Source organism: Bos javanicus, chromosome 12 (assembly GCF_032452875.1).
Source record: "Bos javanicus breed banteng chromosome 12, ARS-OSU_banteng_1.0, whole genome shotgun sequence".
In the NCBI taxonomy this organism is placed as follows: domain Eukaryota; kingdom Metazoa; phylum Chordata; class Mammalia; order Artiodactyla; family Bovidae; genus Bos; species Bos javanicus.
This window is the reverse complement of record NC_083879.1, coordinates 67,671,261-67,698,889: the sequence shown is the minus strand read 5'-3', so window position 1 is coordinate 67,698,889 and position 27,629 is coordinate 67,671,261. Positions and strand designations below refer to the sequence as shown.

The following is a 27,629-nucleotide window of genomic DNA, read 5'->3' as shown; positions in this document are numbered from 1 at the left end:
TCAGATAAGAAAGAGGAAACATGGTGATACATCTTGGTCCTTAAGTCTGTAGGTGTAAGATCCTCTACTTTTCTTCTGGAAACAGTGAAAAGTGAAAGTGAAAGTCGCTCAGCCTTGTCTGACTCTTTGCAACCCCCTGGACTATAAGTCCGTGGAATTCTCCAGGCCAGAATACTGGAGTGATTAGCCTTTCTCTTCTCCAGGGGATCTTCCAGGCCCAGGGATTGAACCCAGGTCTCCCACATTGCAGACATATTCTTTACCAGCTGAGCCATAAGGGAAGCCCAAGAATATTGGAGTGGGTAACCTATCGATTCTCCAGAGGATCTTCCTGACCCAGGAATTGAACCTGGGTCTCTTGCATTGCAGGTGGATTCTTTCCCAACTGAGCTATCAGGGAAGCCCTCTGGAAACAGTACTTGCTGTTAGTGGAGGAGTTTGCATATCAAAGAGGAGGGGAAGAGGTATCTGACATTGAGCATGAAGAAGACAGCTGTGTATCCCCATCTGACCATACATACAACCCACCGTAACAATACACAATTCAAAGTTAAATCAATACTAAACTACAAAGGAAATGAAAGGAAATAAACTCTAATTTTTATTATGATAACTAGTATATTACCAGAAATATTATTTTCCCCAAATCCTTTTGATGCCCCTGTTCACAAGTGCCCAAAGCACACTCTTGCCTTGCCGAGTGGGTAACTCAACACTGGCTTTCATAATTTCCCCGCAGTACCATAAGAAACAGTCCTGAGGACTCAAAAGCTAGTTTGGCCAAATATATAATAAACTAATTGTTAAATCTTGCCTTTGATTTTCCCCAGAATGAGTTCTCCATGGTCCCTACTTCTTTGTGTCACAAGCTCCTGAACCAAAACCAAAATGCATACATCTCGGTCCATTCTAGACCACATGACCTGGCCCTGGACGCAAAGAATCTGGGAAAGCAAGCATCTGACATTTTTAATTACTGTACTAGCAGGTGAGTTCTCTCTTCCTTTCGACTCAAAAGGATGAGTGTTTCCCTAAACCTAAAAAGGAGGATTTAGATGAGAGAAAAGGGGTCCAAACCTAGAAAGGTGGTTCGGAAACAGCTAGAGTAATTATATAACAATATAGTTTTACACACGATGACTCAAAATCTGTACTAGAAATAAGTTATCACTTGATCTCACTGAAAGATTCTAGAGATGTCTCAGGGATGGTCCTGTTTGCTCCTTTTTATCTCCTCTAACAATGGAAAGTTAAGTGATTCATAATATTTGGAAAGAACTGCATAAACCATTACATTGTCTAAAATCTGAGAAAATTACTTTAATTCTAGAAAATGTTACTCTGCTCATGTGAAGAAGAAAATCACGTTGTTCACATTGGTAGTAGTTCAATTCACGAGCTGTGGAATCTTCCTGGCTCATCTGCGTATCCACCTATTGCCCTGGACAAGTTAATTGCACTGTCTGTGTCTTGGTTGCCTCATCTGTAAAATGTGAATAGTAATACCTACAATGAAGATGTTGCAAGGATTATATGAGATCCTACAAGAGTTTATAATTGTATGTGGGACACAGAGGGAGCTCAGTCAATGTTATTATATAAATATATACTCAGCGGTATAACATGAAGCCCATTTTTAACAATCCTACTACAATTTCTATGTTTTATCTTCATTCCATTTCATTTCACTAAAGGGCAACCTTCAGCTATATGGAAAGGTCAATCATTTGATACTCTTGTTACAGCAAGAGAAAAGAGAGCAGACAGTCTTCTTTATTCTTTCAAAAATATCACTGGAATAAGACCATTCGACTCGCTGTAAAAGTCATGGCTCTTTAATACTGATTTTTTCCAGAAGTAAATGCATAGATAAAATGCAAGAATGGTCTCTCTCTCTCCCTAAAAACTAGGGTGAAGATAATAAGGTGTAATATTCAGCTGAGCTAGCTCTAAATATAAATTTTACTCCCTAGATTACTAATTTACATGATGGAGAAATATCTCAATGTCAGTCTCAATAGGAAATAACTTACATGACACTCTGTACCACACGCCCTTCTACAGAGTAAACTTATTAAGGGCAAGGTATTCTGACCTCACTTGTGCTTGATAAATCTGAAGAAATGAAAATTGACAATATAATGGCTGGAAGTTAGCATATGTCAGGTAATGTATAGAATGCCCTTCATAACAGAATACACATGAGGTGGTCAACATCTACAAAGAGGTTGTTTTCTAGGAATCAAGTGAAAGCCCAGGTCATTGTTATAATTCGATACGTTCCCTATATGCGTATTGAATGCCTTACCTGTCCCAGGTAACTGGGGGTCATGCTAGGATACATCAGACATGGCCCTGCTTTCCAGGAACTTATAAACTAATGGAGATTAATCAAATACATCAGATATGTATTATATTTGCAATAAAAGTTAGAAAGTGATTACTGCTCCAAAATGTTTAAATAAAATATTGCAAGAAGTTAACAGATGGAAGAATTTCTCCCTCTAAATGCATTCCTTCTTTAAAAAAAAGAAAAACAAATCTCTCTTGTCCATATAAAAGTACATCATCCTTAGGGTCTATCCCATTTTTCCATGAGCAATGGTGCTATAGTAGTGAGCACAGCTGTCTTCCATTTCTTGAAATGAACAGAGAAACTTCCTTCAGAGAGCAGAAAGCAAAATTGGTATGTCTATCAGAGCAGAAATGTATACTTTAGCAAATCAGATTTATTATATTAGTCTTTAACAAAACTGTGTTATTATTTATTGGGGCAGTAGTGACTTCACACACACATCATATTCCCCAATCTCAAATATATATGCCATGTATAGAGGCTTCTGATGCTGAAGCTTCAATACTTTGGTTACCTGATGTGAAGAGCCAATTCATTGGAAAAGACTCTGACACTGGGAAAGATTGAGGGCAGATGGAGAAAGAGGCAACAGAGGATGAGATGGCTGGATAACATCACCAACTCAATGGACATGAGTTTGAGCAAACTCTGGGAGATAGTGAAGGATAGGGAAGCCTGGCATGCTACAGTCCATGGGATCACAAGGTGTCAACAGAACTTAGCAACTGAACAGCAACAGGAGGCTTCTATTTTCCAGATTAGGGAACAGATCCACTATCTGAGAAACAGGGTCCCCAAGACAGACATGTTTCTGACAGAGTGCTGTTACATCTTCCATTCAGAAACCAGGCCATTTGAAAGAAACATCTTCAACGCTATCATATTCTATTAGGAAAAGTTCAGTGCATCAATATATATAACCCTGTGAATCAATATATGTAACACCTAAAGAAATCCATAAGCTCAGAGCTTCAATTCTACATGAGAAGGAAAAAAAAAAACACTTTGAACCTTGTTTTCAGAAAGAAGTATCAATTTGTCCAAATCAACTTTAAGAAAAACAAAGTCAGTTAAGAAAAACAAACTCATTCTGGCTTTCCCTTCTATAATCACGGATTGCTTTCCATAAAGACAGGTGTCTGTCTGCTGATACATGTGACCACAGGCTACAGCGTAAGGCCCCCGCTACAAGCACAGAGCAGGCAGCAAAGAGCAGGCAGGCAGAGCCGCCAGCCAGAGCAGAGAAGTGGCCACATCCGGGCTGCTCACCAACTCCATCAATAAGGCTCTCTTGTGCCAGGCTTTTAAATACCTTCATTTTAAAATTAGATTTTGATTTTTTTCCCCCTCAGAAACAGCTAAATCTCTGTTCAGCTACCCAAACATATTTTACAACTTAGATTAGTGTGTTCTGCCTTCCTGCTTTTTTTTTTTTTTTTTTTTGCAGCTGTTACTTTTAAGAGAGCACATTTTGCTTTCCAAATGAGAAGGGAGGCTTTTATTTAAAGGAGGAATTTTTCTGCTCCTTGTCATCTGGGCATCCTCCCTACTTTTTATGATTTCAGAACCTGCTTAAAACATCTTCATGTGCAAACTGTGCAGCGGCACCAGAGTGGAAACGTTCACAGTTTCAAACTTGATAGAAAACATAGACCGAACCAAAAAGTAAGCCCAGTCAGATGACAGAGGGCACACAAAAGCTCACTTGGGTTCACCTTTTCTCCACTGGAACCACTTATTATAGCATCTATGCAAGAAAGTTAGGAAAAGGGATTCACAGCATGAATTGTTCTTTTCAGCCACTCCATGGCAAAAAAAAAAAAAAATGCCTCACCATTAGTGTCATCTTTGATTATCAGAATATTTATGTCTCTATTTGCACAATCACAGGGCTTCCCTGATAGTTCACCTGGTAAAGAATCCACCTGCAATGCAGGAGACCCCAGTTTAATTCTTGGGTCGGGAAGATCCCCTGGAGAAGGGATAGGCTACCCACTCCAGTATTCCTGAGCTTCACTTATGGCTCAGCTGGTAAAAAATCTGCCTGCAATGCAGGAGAGCTGGGTTCGAGCCCTGGGTTGGGAAGATTCCCTGGAGAAGGGAAAGGCTACCCACTCCAGTATTCTGGCCTAGATAATTCCATGGACTGTATAGTCCATGGGGTTGCAAAGAGTCAGACATGACTTAGCGAATTTCACTTCACACATATGTTTCACCACACACATAGCTTAACAGGGTAGCTATGATGCCTATGAACTTATAAAACGCATGGCACAATCGTATGCTGATATCACTAAAAGAAGGTTTGCATATTAAATGGTAGAATTATCACCACTTAAAACTACATCTTTAAACAGGGATTATCATATGGTATAAATGTGGTTATATTCTTAATACTTCTAGAAAGTTGATTACGATATAGAGGCCAAAATACTTGGGGGTTAAATAGCATTCTTGAGTAATTTATACAGTTTCCCTAAGAACAGATGCATGTTCTATTTGCTTGAACAAAGATGGATAGAATTTTTCAAAATCGGCATTGCCTAGGACTTCCCCAGCAGTCCAGGGGTTAAGACTCTGGGCTTCCAATGCAGGTGGCACAGGTTCAATCCTTGGTCAGGGAACTAGGATCCCACATGCTATGCAGTGAAGCCAAAAAAAAGTTGTTGTGTGTGTGTGTGTGTTAATTAAAAAAAAATATTCAGTGTTGCTGCTGCTGCTGCGTTGCTTCAGTCGTGTCCGACTCTGTGCGACCCCATAGACGGCAGCCCACCAGGCTCCCCGTCCCTGGGATTCTCCAGGCAAGAACACTGCAGTGGGTTGCCATTTCCTGCTCCAATGCATGAAAGTGAAGTCGCTCAGTCGTGTCCGACTCTTGGTGACCCCATGGACTGCAGCCTACCAGGCTCCTCCATCCATGGGATTTTCCAGGCAAGAGTACTGGAGTGGGGTGCCATTGCCTTCTTGCCCATTTCTTAAGGAGTTCACAGGGCATGATTTATTTAACTGAGGAATTCAACCTTCCCTATTTCCCATTGGCTCAATGGTAAAAAAAAAAAAAAAAAAAAATCCACCTTTCAATGAAGGAGACACAGGAGATACAGGTTCCATCCTTGAGTTGGGAAGATCCTCTGGAGGAGGAAATGGCAACCCACTCCAGTATTCTTGCTTGGGAAATCCCACGGACAGAAGAGTCTGGTGGACTACAGTCCTTGGGGTCACAGAGGGTTGGACACAACTGAGCGCACACACACATTTACTATGTTAACTATATTAACATATAAATGTTCGTCCATTTATATGGAAGGACATTGTAAGATATAGATTGTAGCAGTGGAGAAAAAATGCATTTCCGAATCCCTGCTTCAGAGCCCATGCTTTCTTCCCCTCCGCCTCTAACAGCTTACCTATACCTGCCCTCCCATGTTCAGCTGCTTCACTTAGGGTCCCCATGACTTTCTCACACCATCTCCCCATAATGTTGACATTAATCATCTATATGTCTATTTTCAGTATTCTGTGTGTACTCAAGGGGAGGGCAGCTGTTGATACTTTTCCTTAACCAGCTAGCCAAAGATAAATTTGTGCTGGTCTGAACACATGTATACCTGTGGCGGATTCATTTCAATAAAAAAAAAAAAAAAAGAATTAATGCAAAAAATAATAAATAAAATTGAATTCACAAAATTACGAGGGATTTCTACGAACATTCCAGCCACACAGTTTCTTAATCAAAGCTTCCATCGTAAACAGATCATTTCAAAGGTGAGACAATCTGATGGCTCTATCCTGAGGGCTGACTTTTTAAACTAACTTTCCTCTCTATCAATTTCTTTATCTCCCAGGAAACACCACTTCCACTTAAGGTACTCTTTGTATTTAACTCTTCTAATCTTTTCAGGTATTTGAAAATTGCTGTCAGTGATGATAAAATACGCCACGTTTTGGAGGAAAAAAAAACATCTGATAGACATATATATAGCAGGTGCTTCATTGGAAGAAATATTATGCTCTAAAATAGAATGAAAGCCACAAAATGTATGTTCTACACAATAAACTCTGGTGGTCTATACTTTTACAAATTGATTTCCACTGGCTAAGCTAACAGAACTTATCAGCCACAGTCTTTCAAAGAAAACATGAATGTGTCTTTATATTACACCATTTAAATTTGATCTTACTAAAAGTTGTCTGGAAGGCAAAAAAAAAAAAAAAATCTCTTTATAATTACAATTGGTGATAGTCAATTATCTATTGACTTCCTACAAGGCTCAAATACTATGTTCCAGGGACTGTGCTCAGTCACTCAGTCATGTCTAACTCTTGTGACCCCATGGACTATAGTCCACCAGGCTCCTCTGTCCATGGAATTTTTTTTTTTTAATTTATTTGGCTGTGTTGGGTCTTAGTTGCAGCATGCGGGATTTAGTTCCCTGAGAAGGAAATGAACCTGGGTCCCCTGCACTGGGAGCTCAGAGTCCTAGCCACTAGACCACCAGGGAAATCTCTGTCCATGGAGTTTTAATGCTAGAGTGGGTTGCCATCTCCTCCTCCAGGGGATCGAACTTGAGTCTTTTGTGTCTCCTCCTTTGGCAGGCAGATTTCTTTACCACTGCACCACCTAGGAAGCCCCTAGAGGCCCCTTATGGCTAAATTTGGGAAACACAAATTAAGAGACATTTTATTAATTTATGTATTTTAAATTGAAGGATAATTGCCTTACAATGTTGTATTGGTTTCTGCCATACCTCAACATGAATCAGCCATAGGTAAACCTATGTCCCCTCCCACTTGAACCTCCCCACCCATCTCCCTCCTCCCACCCCATCTAACCCCTCTAGTTTGTCACAGAGCACTCCCATACAGCAAATTCCCACTGGCTATCTATTTTACATATGGTAATATATATGTTTCCATGCCTCTCAATTCACCCCACCCTCTCCTTCCCCCTCTGTCCACAAGTCTGTAAGAGGCTCATTTTAAATGGCACGAGAGAAGAGGCAGAAGGCAAAATTTGAATAATTACCAAATGAACACACAAATGTTCCACAAACGTATCAAAGAAGGAAAAGCTGGGGATCAGGTGGCTTACAACAAATTCACAACAGAGAATTAGACCTCAAGAGGATTTTCCCTGGTGGAGAAAACAGAAGGAGACTTGTATTATTATTGTTGTTCAGTGGCTAAGTCATGTCCAACTCTTTGTGACCCCATGGACTGCATCATGCCAGGATTTCCTGTCCTTCACCATCTCCCAGAGTTTCCTCAAACTCACGGCCATTGAGTCGGTGATGCCATCCAACTGTCTCATCTTCTGTCATCCCCTTCTCCTCCTGCCTTCAACCTTTCCCAGCATCAGGCTCTTCACATCAGGAGGCCAAAGTATTGGAGCTTCAGCATCACTCTTTTCAATGAATATTCAGGGTTGACTTCCTTTTAGAGTAGACTGGTTTGATCTCCTTGCAGTCCAAGGGACTTTCAAGAGTCTTCTCCAGCACCACAGTTCAAAAGCATCAATTCTTCAGCACTCAGCCTTCTTTGGGAGAAGGCAATGGCACCCCACTCCAGTACTCTTGCCTGGAAAATTCCATGGGCGGAGGAGCCTGGTAGGCTGCAGTCCATGGGGTCACCAAGAGTCGGACAGGACTGAGCTACTTCATTTTCACTTTTCACTTTCATGCATTGGAGCAGGAAACGGCAACCCACTCCAGTGTTCTTGCCTGGAGAATCCCAGGGACAGGGGAGCCTGGTGGGCTGCCGTCTATGGGGTCACACAGAGTCGGACAGGACTGAAGCGACTTAGCAGCTTAGCAGCAGCCTTCTTTATGGTCCAACTTTCACAATGGTACATGACTACTGGAAAAACCACAGCTTTGACTATACAGACTTTTGTTAGCAAAGTTATGTCTCTGCTTTTTAATACACTGTCTAGATCTGACATAGATTTACATCTAAGGAGAAAGCACCTTTTCATTTCATGCCTGAAGTTACCGTCTGCAGTAATTTTGGAGCCCAAGAAAATAAAATCTGTCACTGTTTCCACTTTTTCCCCATCTATTTGCCATGAAGTGATGGGACCAGATGCCCTGATCTTAGCTTTTCAAATGTTGAGTTTTAAGCCAGCTATTTTTTTTTTCAACAGTATGAATAAGCCTTGTTATGAGGTGTTAGCAAATGTAATAAGACACAGAAAGAAAATGAAATTTAGTGAAACTTTTTATTAGACAGAAATTTCTAGAAGGATGCTTAGAAGTACCCTAGAAGGATAGCTTGAGATTCTGAATGTCAAACAGATGGGGCTGAAATTTATCCTCAAGCCATTGGAGAACCAAAACTGACCTCTGATAGTTTTAAGTCAGGAGATCACAAAGTGTGATCCAGGGACCATCGGTTTTACTTGGGCACTGGCCCCATCTCAGAGCTAACTAATACATGGGAAACTCCCAGCATGGAACCCAGCAGCCTGCATTTGAACACATCTCCTGGGTGATTTTGAGGACCACTGGTTTAAGCAAATTAAAATAATCAAGGCAATGTACCAGCTATATATCCTTCTGCTGGTGGCATGCGCAACAGAAACCAGTGAGAATGGCCTGAAAGAGAAGTTTCAGAGCCATTTCTGAGTAGAAGACCAGAAAGGAGAAATAAATGTTTTTGAAAGATTTCCTATTTGACATTTAACAGTACTTCAGGATCACCTTTTAACGTGCTATTAAAGCTTCTCTCTTAGAAGCTTATCATAAAAGGAAATTAAAAGTGACTAAGTCTCCGAATGGAGATTACAGCCTACTAGGCTTTCTCTCTCCTGAATAAGAAATAGATTCCTCATCACGATACGTGTGTCAGGAGGGAACTGGGATAAAAAAGAACTAACATTTACTGACGACTTCTCTCTCTCAGGCTGCTCACGTGCATTATGCCATTTAATCCTCACAAAAAAGTATTATGAGCCACATTATATTATTACCCTTTTTTTACAGATAAGGATACTGGGGTTCAAAGAGGTAAGAAAAGTTTAAAATAATCAATTAGCAAACACAAAACAAGGAATTAAGTCCTTTTTTCCCATATGGTACCATTCCCTAGGAGGTCCAAAGATTCCAGTATAAACAAGGAATTCCTATTATTTCCATTTCAGTTGGTGTTTGAGGCATTCTTTGGAAGTTGTTCATCTTGCTTATGTAATGGGGATGCCATTCTGAAAGTACTTAATTCAATTCAGTTTGCCCCTTAATCCATTGTTTTCTTACAAGCTTCCACCTGAGAGTGTATAGGAATCTATTACCTGACCTCTCTAGCAGACATACATCTCCAAACCCAAAGAGCTTGAGGTCCAGCCAGAAGAGAAAGGGTAGAAAACCCACTGGTCCAGAGGTCATGGGAAGAAAGGAGATGGAAAGATTTAATGGCTCCCCACAGGCTTCCCAGGTGGCTCAGAAGTAAAGAATCCACCCACCAATGCAGGAGACACAGGTTCGATCCCTGGGTCAGGAAGATCACTGGAAGGAGAAAATGGCAACACACTCCAGTATTCTTGCCTTGGGAATCCCGTGGACAGAAAAGCCGGGTGGGCTACAATCTACAGGGTCACGGAAGTCAGTCATAATTCAGCAACTAAACAGCAATAAGAATGGCTCCCCACATCTCCCAGTTTCTCCTCTCTGAGCTTTGCATCTAGAGGAGAGCCAAAGAAAAGAGAGATTTCTGGCTCAAGTTCTGCCTAGGACCCCAGGAAGAGATTGCCCAGTAGGCCACCTAAAGCTGACCTTAGAGTAAATGTGGAGCCCTCAGAGGAAGGGCTGCACCCCTGCCCCAAACCTGGGGGACACAGGCCTGGCCCAGAAGTCCTCACAGTCCTCCCAGAGGCCCAGAAAGCAGCTGAGTGGTAAACCAGGAGGTAATCAAGCCTACAGGAGGGCCAAAGGCCAGGTGAAGGACAGGTCAGGGATTTAGGAGGCCTCTGGGGCCAGAATGGCCAATGTCAGGGTGAAGACTTCAGAAAAGAAGGCTACCAGGTCCTTCCCAAGTTGTATAAGATCAGATCACTGAACACACCAACCCCAGACATCAGCTGTGCAGGCCAGCAGGGCCCGGAGATGGGCAGAGCCCAAGGAAACTCTCCCTTCCCTCTCCTTTCCTGGGGAAGAATCACTCCCTTGTCACTCCCCAGGCCCATGGAAGACTGATTGGCTTTTCTGTTGTTCACTGTTTGACACACATGTACATACCCTTTATTAAGTGCCAGGCATTATGCTAAGAGCTTACCTGTTCATGCATGTAGTAGAATCATAACACTGAGACCGAGGAACTATTAAGTATATCCCTGTTCACTGATGACAAAACCAAGGCACAGAGAGGTTTAGAAAAAGGTCCAAGAAATAGAGCAAGAAGTCAAAGACAGACTCTGCTTAAGCACCAAAACAGAACAAGTTTCTCACGTGATTTACTGTTGCTCAGAAGAGCTAAACTGATCACACTGAACTTTATATAAACTCAACCACTCTATAATTTTTCACGCATCATGTTGTCCAGCACATGGGAGATACTGAGGAAAACCAGGCGGGTCATGTGAGTGAAGCAACGAAGGAGGAGGAGGCAGAAAGGAACAGGAGGACAGAGGAAAGAAATCTCCTGCCTTTTCAAGTCAGAGTGGCAATGTGTCCATATTTTCAACTATCAATTCAGTTCAGTCGCTCAGTCATGTCCGACCCTTTGCAACCCCACAAATCGCAGCACGCCAGGCCTCCCTGTCCATCACCAACTCCCAGAGTTCACTCAGACTCACGTCCATCGAGTCAGTGAGGCCATCCAGCCATCTCATCCTCTGTCATCCCCTTCTCCTCCTGCCCCCAATCCCTCCCAGCATCAGAGTCTTTTCCAATGAGTCAACTCTTCGCACGAGGTGGCCAAAGTACTGGAGTTTCAGCTTCAGCATCATTCCTTCCAAAGAAATCCCAGGGCTGATCTCCTTCAGAATGGACTGGTTGGATCTCATTGCAGTCCAAGGGACTCTCAAGAGTCTTCTCCAACACCACAGTTCAAAAGCATCTGGTGGCAACTCACATTCTTCCTACAGGTCCTCCAAAAGCTTGTAAAACAAGTGAGTCCCTGGAAAGGGGAATGATGACTTAGTAGCCTGGCTGGTTTTCTCTAGTCTGGTTTCTCTTGTCTTCTCTTTTCTCTTTCCAGTGACCACTGCTTGGACCAAAGAGAAATCAAAAAACATCCCATTTCTCTAACATTTTTTTAATGGAAAATGTCCAATTTTGTGAAGTATTTTTCAGTGATGTTTAATGTTTTTCCCCAAAACCCACAAGACTGAAATACCACCCTTAGCTCAAACCTTAGCGTAAAAGTCTTTAAGTTCATTCTGCACGGAGCACATAGCTGCCCCTTGCGGAAACCCTTCACACCTCCCCCCCCGTCACAGGAAGACAAAATGCACCGTCGAAACAACAGAAAGGGAAAACAAGGGCAGACTGGATATAATTCTAAAAATTAAATATATGGCCTCCAGAAATATACTGTCATTTTTAGGATCAAAAGGAATGAACTGAAAGTATAAGGGGTTTTCAAGGCTTTCTGGGGCCCCATTAATTATTTTTGCCCCTGCTGCTGCTGCTGCTGCTAAGTCGCTTCAGTCGCGTCCGACTCTGTGTGACCCCAGAGACAGCAGCCCACCAGGCTCCCCCGTCCCTGGGATTCTCCAGGCAAGAACACTGAGATATTACCAAACGGAGCCACTGCTAACACTGACATAATCTCGGCTCCCAGGGGGCAGTCTCATGGGACACGAGGCCCACCAAGGTGGCAGATGTATGGCACCAGCAATATATTTATCTGAGATCTGGTTCAGTTTTTAAAAATCTAACATGCCGCTGAATAGGTCCTAGGATACGGTATTTGTACAATGTAAAAAAAAAAAGATTCTTTTGGGGGAGAGGAGAAAAAAAGAAGAGTGCTTTCAATGTTCAGTATCCTTTACATCTGCTGCTCAGCTGGAAACACTGTTAAAAGGCCATTAGGACCTTAAGGTAACAGACCTCGAAGGCTCTGAAAGCCAGGGAGCAATTTGCTGTTTGTGTGAGGATCAGCCCAGCCACTTCCTTTTCAAGGGCTGAAAACAGCTTCTGTCATGAGCCGTGAAAATCAATTCCACAGGAACCAGGCTGAAACGTGGCCGAAGGTGGCACACCTGCGGGCTGGCGCTACAGCAGAGCCTCCTTCTGGGCGTCCCTGGCACCTTCCAGAAGGAGGGGCTGGGCAGTCTGGGACTTCAGAAACCTCCAGGCTTCTCTCTTAGGACACCGGTCCTCTCTGATGCTTCACTGGGTTAAAATCAGAATTGCGTGTGGCCCAGAATGAAGATCGCTTCAGGGAGTGTTGACCTGGGAAAAGCCTACTCTGGCTTATTTATATTCCATCTTTCTGTTTTTCCTGATGATAGTAATTTGGAAAAAGGCTCATTTTTTTCTGAAGAATACTGTTTCAAAGGCTTTCAACATAGAAGGCATTTTTATAAGTTTTTTTTTCAAGTACACATGATATTTTTGAAAATAAATATTTCAGAGGAATCACAATGGTTTTGTCAAGAGTTGTACCTGATAAACTCATAGTTAGAAAGGTTAAAACTCACTTTAAAATGCATGACAGTTTTTTCAGTTATCGGAAATTGTTATTCCAGTTACAATATGCAACCTTGGTTACCACATAGAATTAAGACCATGATAACCTATATTTTTACATATAGTCAACCCTCTGTTAAACTGCAAACCTTTGTATAATTTACTAAGCATACGCTGGGTAAAAATAAATTGCCATTCTTAAATCATAGCAATTAGCTTATGTTTAGGCATATACCTTCTCACAATATTGAATTTATCTTTACAGTAATAACCCAGGCTGAGAAACTGACTCAAAGATAATTTGTTAAATTAATATAACAAAATGAAAAAGCATAATTTCATGGTTTTTTGCTGTGAATATCTGTTGCACCTAATGTATTGTTTTAACTGGAATTTAAATGTGATTACATGTAATTTCTTGATTAAAATAGAAAAACATGTTTATACAATTTTGATATGTCTATTATACAAAACATATCATGAAGATCTCTGATTTTAAGAAATCCTCAAGTTATTTTTTCTAAAAAACAGAAGGTGGTAAGTGAAAAGAGATTATATGTATTAATTTTGTTATTGATGACATACAAGTTGCCATTTGCAACCTATTATATTCAATTGAAATTGACCTTTTATGAGAGCCATGTGGTAATGTAAGCAAAATGAATATATTCTTTATGGCAGTCATATAAAAAGATTGGCCTAAGGTTTTAACATAGTACTTAACCTCCTGGTGTCTGAATACCCCCAAGTCTGTGAAAAAATATTGTATAAGATAACCACATAATCAAATGAGTAGTAAAAGCACAATAAAAGCCTTTCACACATTAACACTTGATAATGTAAAAGTAACAGTCAACTATGTTCCCTAAATTCAGTACAAACAGGAGAGGCTGGAACAGATCAAGTAGGAATGCTCAGAATCCCTACATTTCAGGAATATTAACTGCTATTAATACTTCAGAATTAAAAATTATTTTCTAAATAGAGCTCCCATTATGTCAAAGATCACTTAAACTCCTCAAAATCATTTGTTAAAACTTCTGCTACAAAAAAAGAGAAAAAATCAAGTGATTTTAAATGTTATCATTTCTAAGTTTTAAAAACTCCCAGTTAGGATTTGGAATAACATAGGATAAGCAAACAGCTAAAGGACAATATTTTCTTACTGTCCCCCCCAAAAAATTAAGGCCCATCACTTACAAACATCTATATTAGCCAAAAGCATGGTGGCTTTTTTTCAAGTTCATTGCAAAAGTGCTATTGACTCTGTGCTATTCTGACCCATTAAGAAAATAATAATTGATAGTTACTCATCTCTTTTTTGGAAGACCTCAAAGTGCTTTTTTTACAGAGCGGCCTCCACTTCACTGCAACCTTGAATGGAAACACCCCTAGCTCCCTGAAATTCAGCAGAGGAGCACTGGCCTCTGCTAATCTCAGCTCTACCGGGGACACAAAAAGAGAAAGTCAATTTCTCAGGAAATCCGAGACGTAATAAGAAGCAAACACACTAGCCGATAAAGCCTACAGGACACAGGTGTGCATGCCCAGAATGCATTATGCTACGCCTTTAATTAAATGCATATAAAATGAAGAGTGACCAGCTCTAATGTAGTCTCCTTGTATCTGGAAGTCAGGAACAAATGGCTAAATCTGCACAGGAAAAGCAGCTCAAAGATGGAGAGATGGGGCTGGAATCACTCTTGACCAGAGATATCTTCCAAAAAGGACCCCAAAATGTGTCCTACTTACTCACAGAAAGCTGACCACATTAGCTAAAAATAATAGGGATGCTACTGCGAAAGAAACTTAAATTGTCCTTCCCCGTTTCCCTTCCAAGCAATGTTGTGCTTTTCTTTTTACTCATGCGGAAACGCCTCAGTCAGCTGGGTGAAACCCGGTCTGCTCCAGGCACAGGTAATGAAGGTTTGAACTAATCCAGTCACTCGCTTTCCCTTGGTCCCCCTAGTGGCCAATATAGACATCTGGAAGAAGGCAGAGGAAATAGGGTGTGTGTGCAATTCGGAGCAGAGACGCTTTCTGGGTGGAGGTTCTTACCCAAGATCAAGGCGAAAAACAACGCAAAAGTATTGCCCAAATTGAACTGGCTACCCTGACCAAACAGAAAATAAAGTGTGTTTAAAACCACGCTGAATGCACTCAGAGTATGGCTCCCAGACACTCCTCAAAAGATGGTGCCTGGACAGACAGTATCAACATCACCCGGGAACTTGCTAAAGATGTAAATTCCAGGCCCTGTTCCAGAACTACTGACTCAGAAACTTGGGGGGTAGGGCCCAGGCATTTGAGCTTAGCAAGCCCTCCAGTGATTCTGGTACTTGATAATGTGTATGAAGCACTGGCTCCAGATCACTGGCTCTCCTCCCCACATGTACATCAGAATTCCTTGGGAAATTTTAAAAAGGAGGAGATAGAGGGAGGGAGGGAGGGAGAATATCCTTCCCAGACCCCTTAAATCAGAATATCTGAAGATGAAGCCCAAGTGTAGGGTTTTTTGTTTTTTTTTTTAAATATCTCATATGATTCCAGGATAAGCCCTGGTTCTTTCCAACTGAAAAGAGCCAGTTGTTAAATTTTCTGGAATTTTGTGAGCTGGTTGCTAATCTGTTAGTGGCTCGAAATTGGCCATGGTGGGAACATTTAGACCACAAAAATTGGCAAATGCTACAAATCAGGTCTCCCTATACACTACCCTCTAGAGAGCCAATCGTTTTACAAGCATCAGTTTGCCACTGGCCAGTGTTGAGAAATAGGTCTAAAGCAAGAATGCCAAATAATTAATTCAGGTAGTCTGAGTCATCCCTCTCAGTTTCTCCATTACCCCTCAACTCCTTGAGATTCTTATAAAGATTATAAAGATTAAGTAACCAATTTAGTGGCCATGAAAATGTAAAAGGCTATCAGCCCCTCTTACAGTATAACCATGACTAGCTCAGATCAACAGCCACAGTCCTTTTCCTTTCTCTTCCAAGCAGGTATAAAGAGTAATATTTCATTATATAGACCTTCTTTCTCCATTCCGTTGATGGGCATTTAGGTTGATTCCATGTCTTAGCTATTGTAAACAGTGCTGCTATGAACATTGAGGTGTACATGTTCAATCTTTTGACAAGACCATTTTACAAATGGTGTTTTACACTACCAATTTCATCACATTAAGAGCCATGTAATATCTATCACTCCTTTTGCACTATTAATACAAAATAATCAGTGGCTCAAGTTTAGTTTTATTTATTTATTTGGGCTTCCCAGGTGGTGCTAGTGGTAAAGAATCTGCCTGCCAATGCAGAAGACTTGGGTTTGGTCCCTGAGTTGGGAAGATCCCCTGGAGAAGGAAATGGCCTACCACTCCAGTATTCTTGCCTGGAGAATCCCATGAACAGAGGAGCCTGGTAGGCTATAGTCCATGGCGTCACAAAGGGTTGGACATGACTGAGCAACTAAACAAGTTCAGATCAACAGCCACAGTCCCTTTCTCTTCAAGCCTGGGCACAGGAAGTAATTCTGGAATGAGAAGGGTGGGTAAATACACTGGGGACTTCCGGGGGCAGGCTGCCTCATCAATGCGGAGATGCGCGTGGGAAGGAATGGTCCCTCTGTGTGCCTCAGCGCACTGTCCCGAGGCTTTGCTTCTTGGTACTCCAGTAGCCATCTTGTTTTCATCATGTAGCTGATGTGGATGATGAGGATGAGGATGGAAGGATCAAAAGATGGGGAGAACCTGCGAGTGGGTCATACTGTTCACTTGCCACCTTCCACCCTAGAACTGCTCCATGGTGAGACTTCTTTGCATGTAAAAGAATGGCTCTCCTTGGTTGCGTGAACCAGTTGAGTCAGGATTTTCTGTGACCTGAAACCAAAAGTATCTTAAGGGACACAGATTATTTCAGGCAAGAGTTTCAATGGCTTGTCCTCTTTAAACCTTTTTAGTGGAACTTCTAAGTAGCAGAGCAGTTTTTAAAGCTTTTTTTTTTTTTTTAATTTTACCTCTTCTTTGATGACATCATTCACCCTTTTGTCTGCCTCTTATCTTCATCTGTGCCCTCAGCTGCTCATGTGTTGGTACCGAAAATCGCTCCCTGGCTGTTCTCCTTCCATCTCCGAACTTTTCATGACCCCTCTCTATTCCATCCTGTTTATACTTCTTGCCCGACCTAAAACAATACTCTCCTCATATGCCTTCATTGCCATGACTCTCAGATGATAATCTACTTTCTGCTGTACAAAGCCAAGGATGCCCAAAACTCCAAGCCCACCCTATCTGTTCAACATTACTTCTAACAAGCTCTTAATCAACCCTGCTGACTCTCTCCCACAAGCTGTATTTTGCTCGCCTGCTTAACCCCAACCCTAATGGCTTCTTTCAGGGCCCTCTGTCAAAGGTGACCCATTCTTCAAGGTTCCTCTGATGGTAAATTCTACACGTCAACTAAACCAGCCTAAGGAAGACCCAGATAAGTAGCAAAACATCATTTCTGGGTGTGTCTGTGAGGGTGTTTCTGGAAGAGAATAGCACTTGATTCAGCAGACTGAGTGACCAATGTGGGCAGGCATCAGCCAATCGCTTGATCTCCTAAATGGAACAAAATGGCAGAGGAATGGTAAATCCTCTCTCTCTTCTTGAGCTAGGATGCCCACATATTCCTGCCCATGGACAACAGAGCTCCAGGTCCTTGGAACTTTTGATTCAGACTGAACTATCCCACCTGCTTTCATGGGTAGTCAGTTTGCAGACAGTATACTGTGGGGCTTAGCCTATGTAACTACATGAGCCTACTCCTATAATAAATCTCCTCTTCTATATCCCTAATTATCTATCTATCTAATAAATCTCCCATATATTTACATATGAGATATACATTCTTGGTTCTGTTCCTCTGGAGAACCCTGACTAAAACACTCCCAATAAAATTTTACCTCCTCCCTTCAGCAAGGTCAAAGAAATCTCTTTCTGATATGATTCTTATTATTATAGTCAGTCACGTAATTTGGCACTTAAGCCATAGACTGTTTAATCTTGGGCAATGAAGTAACCATTTTTTTTAATAAATGTATTTATTTTTTAATTGAAAGATAATTGCTTTACAGAATTTTGTTGTTCTCTGTCAACATCAACATGAATCAGCCATAGGTGTACCTATGTCCCCTGTAACAATTTAATATATTCTTCCTCTTGCTGCTGCTGCTTTGTCGCTTCAGTTGTGTCTGACTCTGTGCAACCCTATGGACTGCAGCCTTCCAGGCTCCTCTATCCATGGGGATTCCCTAGGCAAGAGTACTAGAGTGGGTTGCCGTGCCCTCCTCCAGGGGATCTTCCTGACCCAGGGATGGAACCCGGGTTTCCTGCATTGCAGGCAGATTCTTTACCCTTGAGCCACCAGGGAAACCCATTTTTCATCTTAGTGAAAATTTTTAAAACATACATTTTTACATTTTACACTGTATAAAAAACATACATTTTTTACTCAAATTTCAAAATGAACACAGCTGATGACATATATTTTGATACTTTCTGAGAGTTAATAAAGTGCCTCTATTTAGGAAATCTTTTTCTCTCAGTGACCCTAAAACTCCTAACAGTCCTCTTCTGGTTTTATGATATTCTGTTGCCATTAAAAGGTACACATGAACTGTGTCAAAGTATTTATATTGACTTGTTAATTTGATAAACATTTCTGGGACACATGATTCTCTCTTTCAACCTCTATCTCACACACACACATTCACTGTTAGACACATAGTAGATGCTCAATAAATAACTGTGGACTGATCGATGGTTTGGGTGGTATCAATTTTACCTCCTAAATACTTCTCGAACCCTTCCACTTCCTGCCTCTCCCACAGTCACCACTCTGGTTCACGCTAACATCTCTCCTCTTCCTGTATCTGCCTTTGGCTCTCGTCCAATCAGTTCTCTACAAAGCAACCACACTAACACTCAAAACCATGTCCCCTCCTAATTAAAACACTTCAACAGCTTCTCACTGCTCTGGGTTAAAGGCCTTATTCACAGTAGTGAGTTGAACAGATTACAATGCTGGTCAAGGAAAGAGACAGGGCCAAGAGAGGGCAGCGGACAGAACAAGCTTTATTTGGGAGGCACTTGGACAGGTTGCAATAAGGAGAAGTCCTTCAGAGCTCAGCACTTCCACAGGTATCAGAGTACCCTGCAAGGAAGAGGAAGCACTGAAAGATCCTGCCAGATAAGGGGGATGAGGTCTCTGGGCAATGGTGCTCAGCCATGGGGTGTTGAGGGCGCAGCTGCTTAGAGTCTTTTATAGGCCCAGGGTACACAAAATAGGGAGGTTCTATATAGTTTAAATGGAGAAGGCAATGGCACCCCACTCTAGTGTTCTTGCCTGGAAAATCCCATGGGCAGAGGAGCCTGGAAGGCTGCAGTCCATGGGGTCCCTGAGGGTCAGACAAGACTGAGCGACTTCACTTTCACTTTTCACTTTCATGCATTGGAGAAGGAAATGGCAACACACTCCAGTGTTCTTTCCAGGAGAATCCCAGGAACGGGGGAGCCTGGTGGGCTACCATCTATGGGGTCACATAGATTCAGACATGACTAAAGTGACTTAGCAGCAGCAGCATATAGTTTAAAATCTGCTTCTTTGAGCTATAAACAGTTGACTTTAGCCCACAGGTTTTAGCACTAAGGGTCCATGTCTGTGCCAAAAAAAGTAAATGTTTGGTCAATGTGCTTGGGCCATCTTGGATCACAAGTCACCAACCCAGTCCTGGGCCTCCCTGGTGGCTCAGATGGTAAAGAATACACCAGCCAATGCAGGAGATTCAGGTTCAATCCCTGGGTTGGGAAGATCCCCCAGAGTAGGGCATAGCAACCCACTGTAGAGTATTCTCGCCTGGAGAATTCCATGGACAGAGGAGACTGGTGGGCCAGAGCCACAAGGTCGCCAAGAGTCGGACACGACTGAGCAACTAACACTTTGACTTCTTCAGGCTCTTCTCCCAAGGCTCTCATACCCTTTGCCCCTTCAACGGCTGTTTCCCCAGGTTCCGGGCCTTCTTACCACACAGGAAATGTGTGTTCCCTCTGCCCCCTCTGACTCTGTATTCAGGCTTCAGAGCCCATCACTCTTCCTCAAGGAGGCATTTCCATAACCCTGTGATCAGAGGACACGGTCCTATTAAATGCTTTCCCAGAGTCAGGTACCCCAGCGCTGTGTACTCATCTCGCCCATTCACTGCTAAAGGTGCCCTGAATTTCTGCTTCCCTGCTGGGATTAAAACTCCCTGGGGCCCTACAGCTAGCACCACACAGTGACTTACACATAGTAGGCAAACAAGAACTATTTATTAGAGAAATAAAAAACAAATGCCTAAAAGAGATGAAGAATAGGTTGTAATAGTAATCAATAGCCTGGATAATGTGTAAATGTGGAGTCGAATTTCTACTTTTCCTTGTTACTAACTGTGCATTTGTCTAAAAATATTTTTCATCCTGGGTTTTCAAAACTCTTAAATATGTCCATCCAAGAGTATTAGAGTTTTTAAACCTTCACCAAAGAATTAGTACTATGAAATCCTTTATTTACAAACACACCATCCCAAGGAGTCAACTACACTATCATACGCTCTCATGTAAGTCACTAAAAACTGAATACTGGAGAACACTATGAAACTATTTAAAGTCTCATTATGCACCAGCTAAAGAATTTAAGAGAGCAGAATTTGGTCTGCAAAATGATATAAGCACCAGTTTGAAATAATAATTTTTCCTGTTTATACAGGCAAGACAACTCCAAGTCACCTTGCTGGCCTTACTAGAAGCCTTCAGAGAGATATGAATTAAGGAGGGAAAAAACAGTCTTATTTATGATTTTACTTTTGTGAGTCTGAATATATTAAGATTAAGCTAATGAATTATTTTATCAATAATTTCTTTACTGCAGTTTTTATCCTAAACTCATATTTCTATAAAAATCTTGTGACTGAATGGTATGTCACTTTGGTTTAAAAAGACTCAATAATTTTATATTCTGTTAAGTGTTCATAATACCCATAACTGCAAAAGAACAGTAGTCACCCTCTCACATAAGTTATAATGCAATGCTTATACTACAATATTCTAAAGAACATCTCACTGTACATTTTAAACCACTTTTGATAGTGGCCTACATTTCTGCTCACAAGCTATTACGACGTGGCACAGTTAAAAGATGTGAGTTTTATGTAAAAAAGTGTATCAGTCAACTCAAATGAACTCTTATTCTCAGTGATGACATATCATCTTCTAATTAAATCAGCTAAGATAACTCTGTTTGCAAGGATCATTCTAAAATTAATTCCCAAATCAAAAGTCTAACAAGTGGTACTCCTAATAGCCCAGACTTTAGATTGCTTTGATACCTGGAATTAATGTGAATCTTTCAGTAATCTAGTGACTTGACAAATCATAAAAAAACCATTTGAAGTTCCACTAATTCATTTATACTTCACACTGTTCTTCGAAAGGATCTTAAAGACATCATCTAACGAAACAGGGCACTAGGAAATCAGAACTCTTTGAAGAAGGCTGTTAAATGGAAATTAAATTATTTATCCCTAACTAGGAGATTTAAAGAGTAAGACTTACCAAACACTGTTTTTTCATTTACGTTAATGTGATATCTACATGTAAATTGAAAAAAGAGTTGGGTTAACAGCAAATGTATTAAAGAAGTTGGTTTGCTGGTGAGCAGAGGAAGGGCAGGCTTATTCCCTGGGAAGCCCACCAAAAAAAGGAAGGAACTGCTGGACCCAGGCCAGGTAAGATTCTGAAATTTGAAAATGATAAAGAAGGACTAAAACAATCAAAGTCCCTGGAATATTAGAGAATTTTTTTTTTTACTTTAGATTTTTGAGATTTTCACATTTTTGAGATAAGCTGATATCAAAGAGACAGGAGAGAATTTTCATGCTTTCTTAATATCTAGGTATAGCCTGACTCATAGGAAAAAGGTGGCAGAGTAAATTATTGAGAACAGTGTTAGTTATATCCCCCCCACTAATTTTTGGAGATAAACTTCCCTCCTCCTTCTACCCTCATGATAATTTCCTATAGTAAGTTTTTTTGGACTAACCCATTATTCAGAAAGTAGGCCCAGTATATTGAAAAAAACACCCAACACATGTTTTTACTTTCTATCTTTTATAAAACCACATCTATACAATGATCAGCAAAATGCACAAATACACAGACAATTTAGTGGTGGAAGCATAGCCAATTCCAGAGAACATAAAACCCAAATTCAAAGTGAGTTTGAAAAATTGTAGATGTTGCAAGTAAATAGAAAAATTCTCAGCTTGAACTGTGAGTGAATGCATATGATGATTGAGAATACCAGGCTATGTAGGTATTAGATGAGAATAGAATTGATTTTACATGCATGCATTCATTCAACAAATACAACATGGCAGTGGGCAAGATGAAGTGTATATACTCCAGCGCCTGAGATCAGAGTACCTGCATTTGAGTTCTAGGCTCCTGGCTTTCTAGCTGAGTCATCCTCAGGCAAGTTAATTATCTGTTGCTCAGTCTTTCCATCTTTAAAATGGGGATAATGATAGTATCTAAGTTACTAGAAAAAGTCAATCAGGCAATGTTTAATGTTTTCAAAGTAGGTAATGTTGTACACAGTAGGTGCTGGACACAGTAATTCCTACATAAGGGAATGTTAAGTAAAGTTACATTAGATAAACGAAAAACATTAACATGAGCCAATAAATTATCACTAGTCAGCAACACACGCATATTATAATTAATGACTCCAAAAAGGCTCAAAGCATAAAACAGAGGTTCCATAAGCATAAAACAACATCCCCTGAATTGCCCAGCCTTTTAAGCAGATGCTCTTTTCAGCTGTGAGTTCCTTTACAAGTTTGGAGCCATCAGTATGACTTGGATTGGAAAACAAGATAACATTACTGGTGCTGGAAGAAAAACCGGCATGTTTCATGCTGACCTTTGATCAGAATAACAGTCCTAACAAAGAACTCGATGATACATGGCTCAATATCTTCCCAGTAGACAGAAGAGAAAATAAGCACATTTTGAAGGTTTTTGACTAGATATCTGGAAACGTTCGGATACCACAAAAATTACTAAATATCAGAATGGATTGCTGAGAGGGGCTCAAGAGTCTACTCCTTTGGAGGTCTTTCAAACAAGGACAGATAGTCTATCTGATCTGCCTGGGATGGTTTAAAATCAGGGCTGAGTGAAGATTAATGGTACAAGCTGCCCCTTGAAGGCCTCCTCTTTCCCAACCACTCTCTGAGAGTCGAACTTTATATATGACCCATCACAGCCCCTCATCTGTTGAGTTTGAAGAATTCCCTTTTATCCTAGAATAGAAAAGGGCAACACTATTTCACAATTGTGAGTTCTGAGTAAAACTTTAATAATGTCATGATGAGACATAATGTCCTCATTACTTTTCAGTTATTTTACCAGGCAAGCTACCTGCAAATATCTTTCAATTAGAAACAGCTCTCATGAACCTGAAATTTGAACAGCAGTTCCTTTAAATTCATGTTCCCTGGCAGACTAACAGCACATGCTGTTTCTCAAGCAACCCATTAAAAGTCCAAACAAGGCAAAGGATAAGGACTTGAAGGGAAGGATAACTGCCATATACTAGATAATTAAAAGTAAATAGTATCAGGAACTAGGGAGGAGAACGAAAGTGGGTTCGTTTAATAATAGGACACAGATGATTCTTCCAACAGCAATAGGTAGACTGAGTGAAGTTTACCTCGAAAAAATGTTGATCCTTAATACACAGGTACCTTTCATCTCTTTTGTTTTTCCTATCAGATGTGCCTCTGACCCCCCAATGACCTATAGCTTGAGTACCAAAGGGTACCAAAGGACAGGAAGCTTTATGCAAAGTCAACAGTCCCCTTAGTCCTAGAAAGAGAATTTAACAGAAAGTGCACACATTTTAGAAATTCATAGCTAATTAACAAGCCCTGTAATTGTCAAGGTGGGGATAGAAAAGGGGGGGAAAAAATCTCTGTAGCTAAAAATCTACTAAAGGATTTATTTCAACCACTGGGAATGTTTCAGAAAAGTCAATGGTGCCTACAGAAATCATATACACAGAAAACCTTCCCTTTGATATTAAGGAGATTTGCATCGTGGTAAAGACCTGTAGTCTCCTGAAAGCCCCACAATTCATTAAATAATACAGAAGCAATTTAAAAATACTTAACTATTTTCTTCTTGGAGATACCTTTTCTGAAATCACGTTGGGAAATACATGTGTGTTTAAAAGACATAGTTTGAAAAAACCCAGATTAGTGGAGAAAAAGTTCCCAGAAAAAAGTGATCCATATTCTAAACCTTTAAAAAGTTGAATTCCCTGAGATTGGGGGAGGGAAAAAAAGGCATAGCTGATCCTTATCAATTAATTAAAAAGAATGAAATAACAGTAGACAAAGGGGAAGGAGAGTTAAGAAACTTAAGGATCTGTGGGGGCAGTCGCTCTCTACGCATTGATTAACAAATTAAGGAGCTCTGGAAAAGCGAGATGAAGTGACAGAGAGAAAAGTGGTCTTATAATTCACCACAGGTTCCGCCTGCGACTCACCAGAGGCTGCCTAAGGCTCAGAATTGAAAACCTCTCCCTGTATATAATGCTCCGCGCTGTTAGCGTGATGTATAAGCTGTTGTGTTGTTGGTTGTTTTTTTTTTTTTTTTTTCCCCAGTGCTACATTTCTAGAAACGTGCTCATTCCGGGATAAGTAAAAACCCTCACTTGTAGAGTTTGTGCATCAACCATAAAACGGCAATCCCACTACGTATCGAAACCGTGGTGTTTTACCATCACTGCAAAATGCACAGTAGAGACCAGCTCCTGGGCAAAACGCAGAGAGGCTGGTGGAAATCCAGGGTTCTGACTCGACCATCTGAGGGGCACTGAGGACTTCGGCTGCCGGGTTTGAGCAGCCCGCGCCCTCGCAGCATCCCCTGGCCCCTCTCTGCCTCTCTCAGCTCCGCGCTCCCGCAGCCAGGGGATTACCTCTCCCTAACACGTTTCATTCACAGAGCCCCCGAGATGCTCGGGTTCGGTTGGAGCTAAGAGCCGGAAAACATGCACCCAGGCGACCGCGCAAGCGGTCGGAAACCGAGCCCTCCCCACACGCCGGCGCCCGACCCAGGGGTTGGGGGTTCTCGAAGGAGAAACACCCGTGGCCGGGGGACGCGGGGTCCGAGGAGACCTCCGGGACGCATCCGCTAGCGAGCCACCCGCTGAAGTTAGCTCCCCGGAGCAGGCTGGCGAGGCCGCGCTCCGGACGGGGTGCCGCGCGGGGCGGCAGGGCTGTGCCTAGGACCGCGAGTGACCAACCGCGATCGGGGGAGCCCTGAGGAGCCGGAACGGCAAAGCCCGCCCCAAATCTGAAACCGGCAGCCCGCGAACTCCCCAGACCCGCCCGGAGCCGCCGACGTCGGAGGCCGAGTCCCCGGGTGGAAGGGGTGGGGGGTGTCCCCCACCCCCAGCCCCGCTCGCCCGCCCGCCCCCGGCCCGGGCGCCGGGCGCTCTGCCTCCCCGGAGGGCAGGAGCTAGGGGCCGGGGAGCCCTCCGCGTCTCTCCACCGCCCCCGCCGGCGCGAGGGCGGAAGCGGAGAAGGCGCCACTCTGACGGTGGCGCTGGGCAAACTGCGGCCGCAGTTCTTCCAAGTTTGCCTGAGCGAGCGGCGCGGGGTGGGCGCCCGACTCGGCGTGCCGCCCTAGCGCCGCGGCCGCCCCCTGGGGTCCCGGGCTCCCCGGCCCGCTCGGCCAGGGCCAACGACGAAGAGGAGCGCGAGGGCGCGGGAGCCGGGCGCGGGAGGGAGGGAGGGAAGGAGGGCGCTCCCGCGTGTGCACACACAATGAGGCAGCCGGAGACGCACACCTTCCCCCCCTCAGCTGGAGAAGCCGCCCCGAGCATCCGCCGCCCGGCACGGAGGCGCGGCGGCCCGGAGAGCCCCCCGGCAGAAAGTGAACACCACAACTCAGCAACAGGGGGAAGGCGGAGGGCTTCCGGCGGCCCGGGGGACGGGCGGCCGCCGAGGGCTGCAGCCGGCCCGGGCCGCGCGCCCGCGCTTACCTGCGATCTCCTGGTAGGGGATGTCCGCCAGGCTGAATCCCTTGGCACCGTACGCCTGGCGGACCTCGCCGCAGCTCCGAGCCTTCACCTCCGCCCGGGCCGGGAGGGACAGCAGCAGCCCGGAGAGGGGAAGAATCACAGCCCCGATCCAAGAAGGCATGGTGCAACATGCAAATCCAGCTCGGTGAACCCCGGGACCCGTGCGCTCTTCACCTTGCCCCTCCAGCCGAAAGCCCGCCAGAGCCGGCGGCGCGCTCCTCGCAGCTGCCCAGCGTCACCCCCTTCCGCCAGCCGAGGGGACGAGCCGCGCAGCCCTCTGGACTGCGCTCAGCAAACTTTTATAAGCCTGATGGAGGATGGCAAAGCCAACCGGGGCTGGCTGAGAAAGCAGCCGCCTCGCTCCACTAGTCCCCCAGACCGAAAACAGTGCAATAAAAACGAGGAAAAGAAGGAAAAGAAATGTTTCAAAAAACCACCATAGGGGTTGAACGCTGCGATCCGAGTTCCGAGCCGCAAGAATCCTAGCGCGCGGCGAGCTCGGCTAGCAGGAGTGTGCGGCGAAGGTGGAGACGCGCGCCGGCTCTCCCGGGAGGGAGATGGACAGGCGACCGCGAGGGTGTGCGCGCGCGAGTGTGTGTCGGTGTGAGCGCGGGGTTCTCGGGGACGTGTGTGCGTGGAGGTATGTGTTGGGGATATACGAGATCCAGGGGAAACCTCAGCTTCGCACAGGCTGAGGGAGCCTGTGAGAGTCCTCCTGAAATAGGAAGAGAGAAATCCTGGAGACAGACGCTGGGAGGCTGGGAGGCTAGAGGGAAGGAGAAAGGAGGGGAGGGAAAGAAACGTGCTACACATCGCACAGCCGAAATTCAGAGGCAGAGTCGAAGGCAAAACCTGGACTGGATTTCTTTCTAATCGGCAGCAAAAGGGGGATAAAAGGGAAGCGTTCCTCTTTTCTTCATTGGCTGCACATCCTTCGTACTCACCCGAAATGCTACTTTTAAATACCATAACGAAGTCATCTAGAAAGACAAAGTATTTTAAGTCATTAACTTACGTTATTAAACTATATTTTTGTGGTTGTAAAGGACAAGCAATGCCAATTGTTGCTCTAAATATGAGCAACAATTCACGACACAGCCCTCGCAGAAATGAACAATTAGAGGGGGACCCGGCATAGCAGGGCACAGTCGCTGCTCTAATTACTGGGCTTATTGCTGTTTGACTTTTTTTATTTTCTAAAGCTAACGCAGGCATACATTAGACATAAGTAGTTTGTTTTTTTTAATTTTGGGTTCTGGACTCAAAAATGTCCCCCTTTTAACTTCAAATGTTACATAATCTTGGATCAAAAATCATTATCTCAGATTTCTAGTGTGTAGATGAACAGGAAAGCGAAGAAGAAGCAGAACAAGGAAGAGGTGAGAAAAAAAGAGCAAGGATCAGTGGGATACATGAAGGAAGATATTGAGGAGGGCATTGAGCTCTTCCCTTGCTCTAAAGGCTCTCACATACTAGACTTAGCATTTT

General features: G+C 43.0%; 1 protein-coding gene across 1 annotated transcript in view; it reads right to left on the bottom strand.

The window, feature by feature from the left end:
* The window catches only part of GPC6 (glypican 6), a 1,234,631-nt gene extending 1,207,713 nt beyond the window's left edge, over positions 1–26,918 (bottom strand). Inside the window, exon 1 of the mRNA XM_061435212.1 lies at positions 26,103–26,918. Coding sequence (XP_061291196.1) covers positions 26,103–26,262 — 160 coding nt within the window. The 5' untranslated portion in view covers positions 26,263–26,918. The remainder of the gene's footprint in view (positions 1–26,102) is intronic.
* Positions 26,919–27,629: the final 711 nt, after the last annotated feature.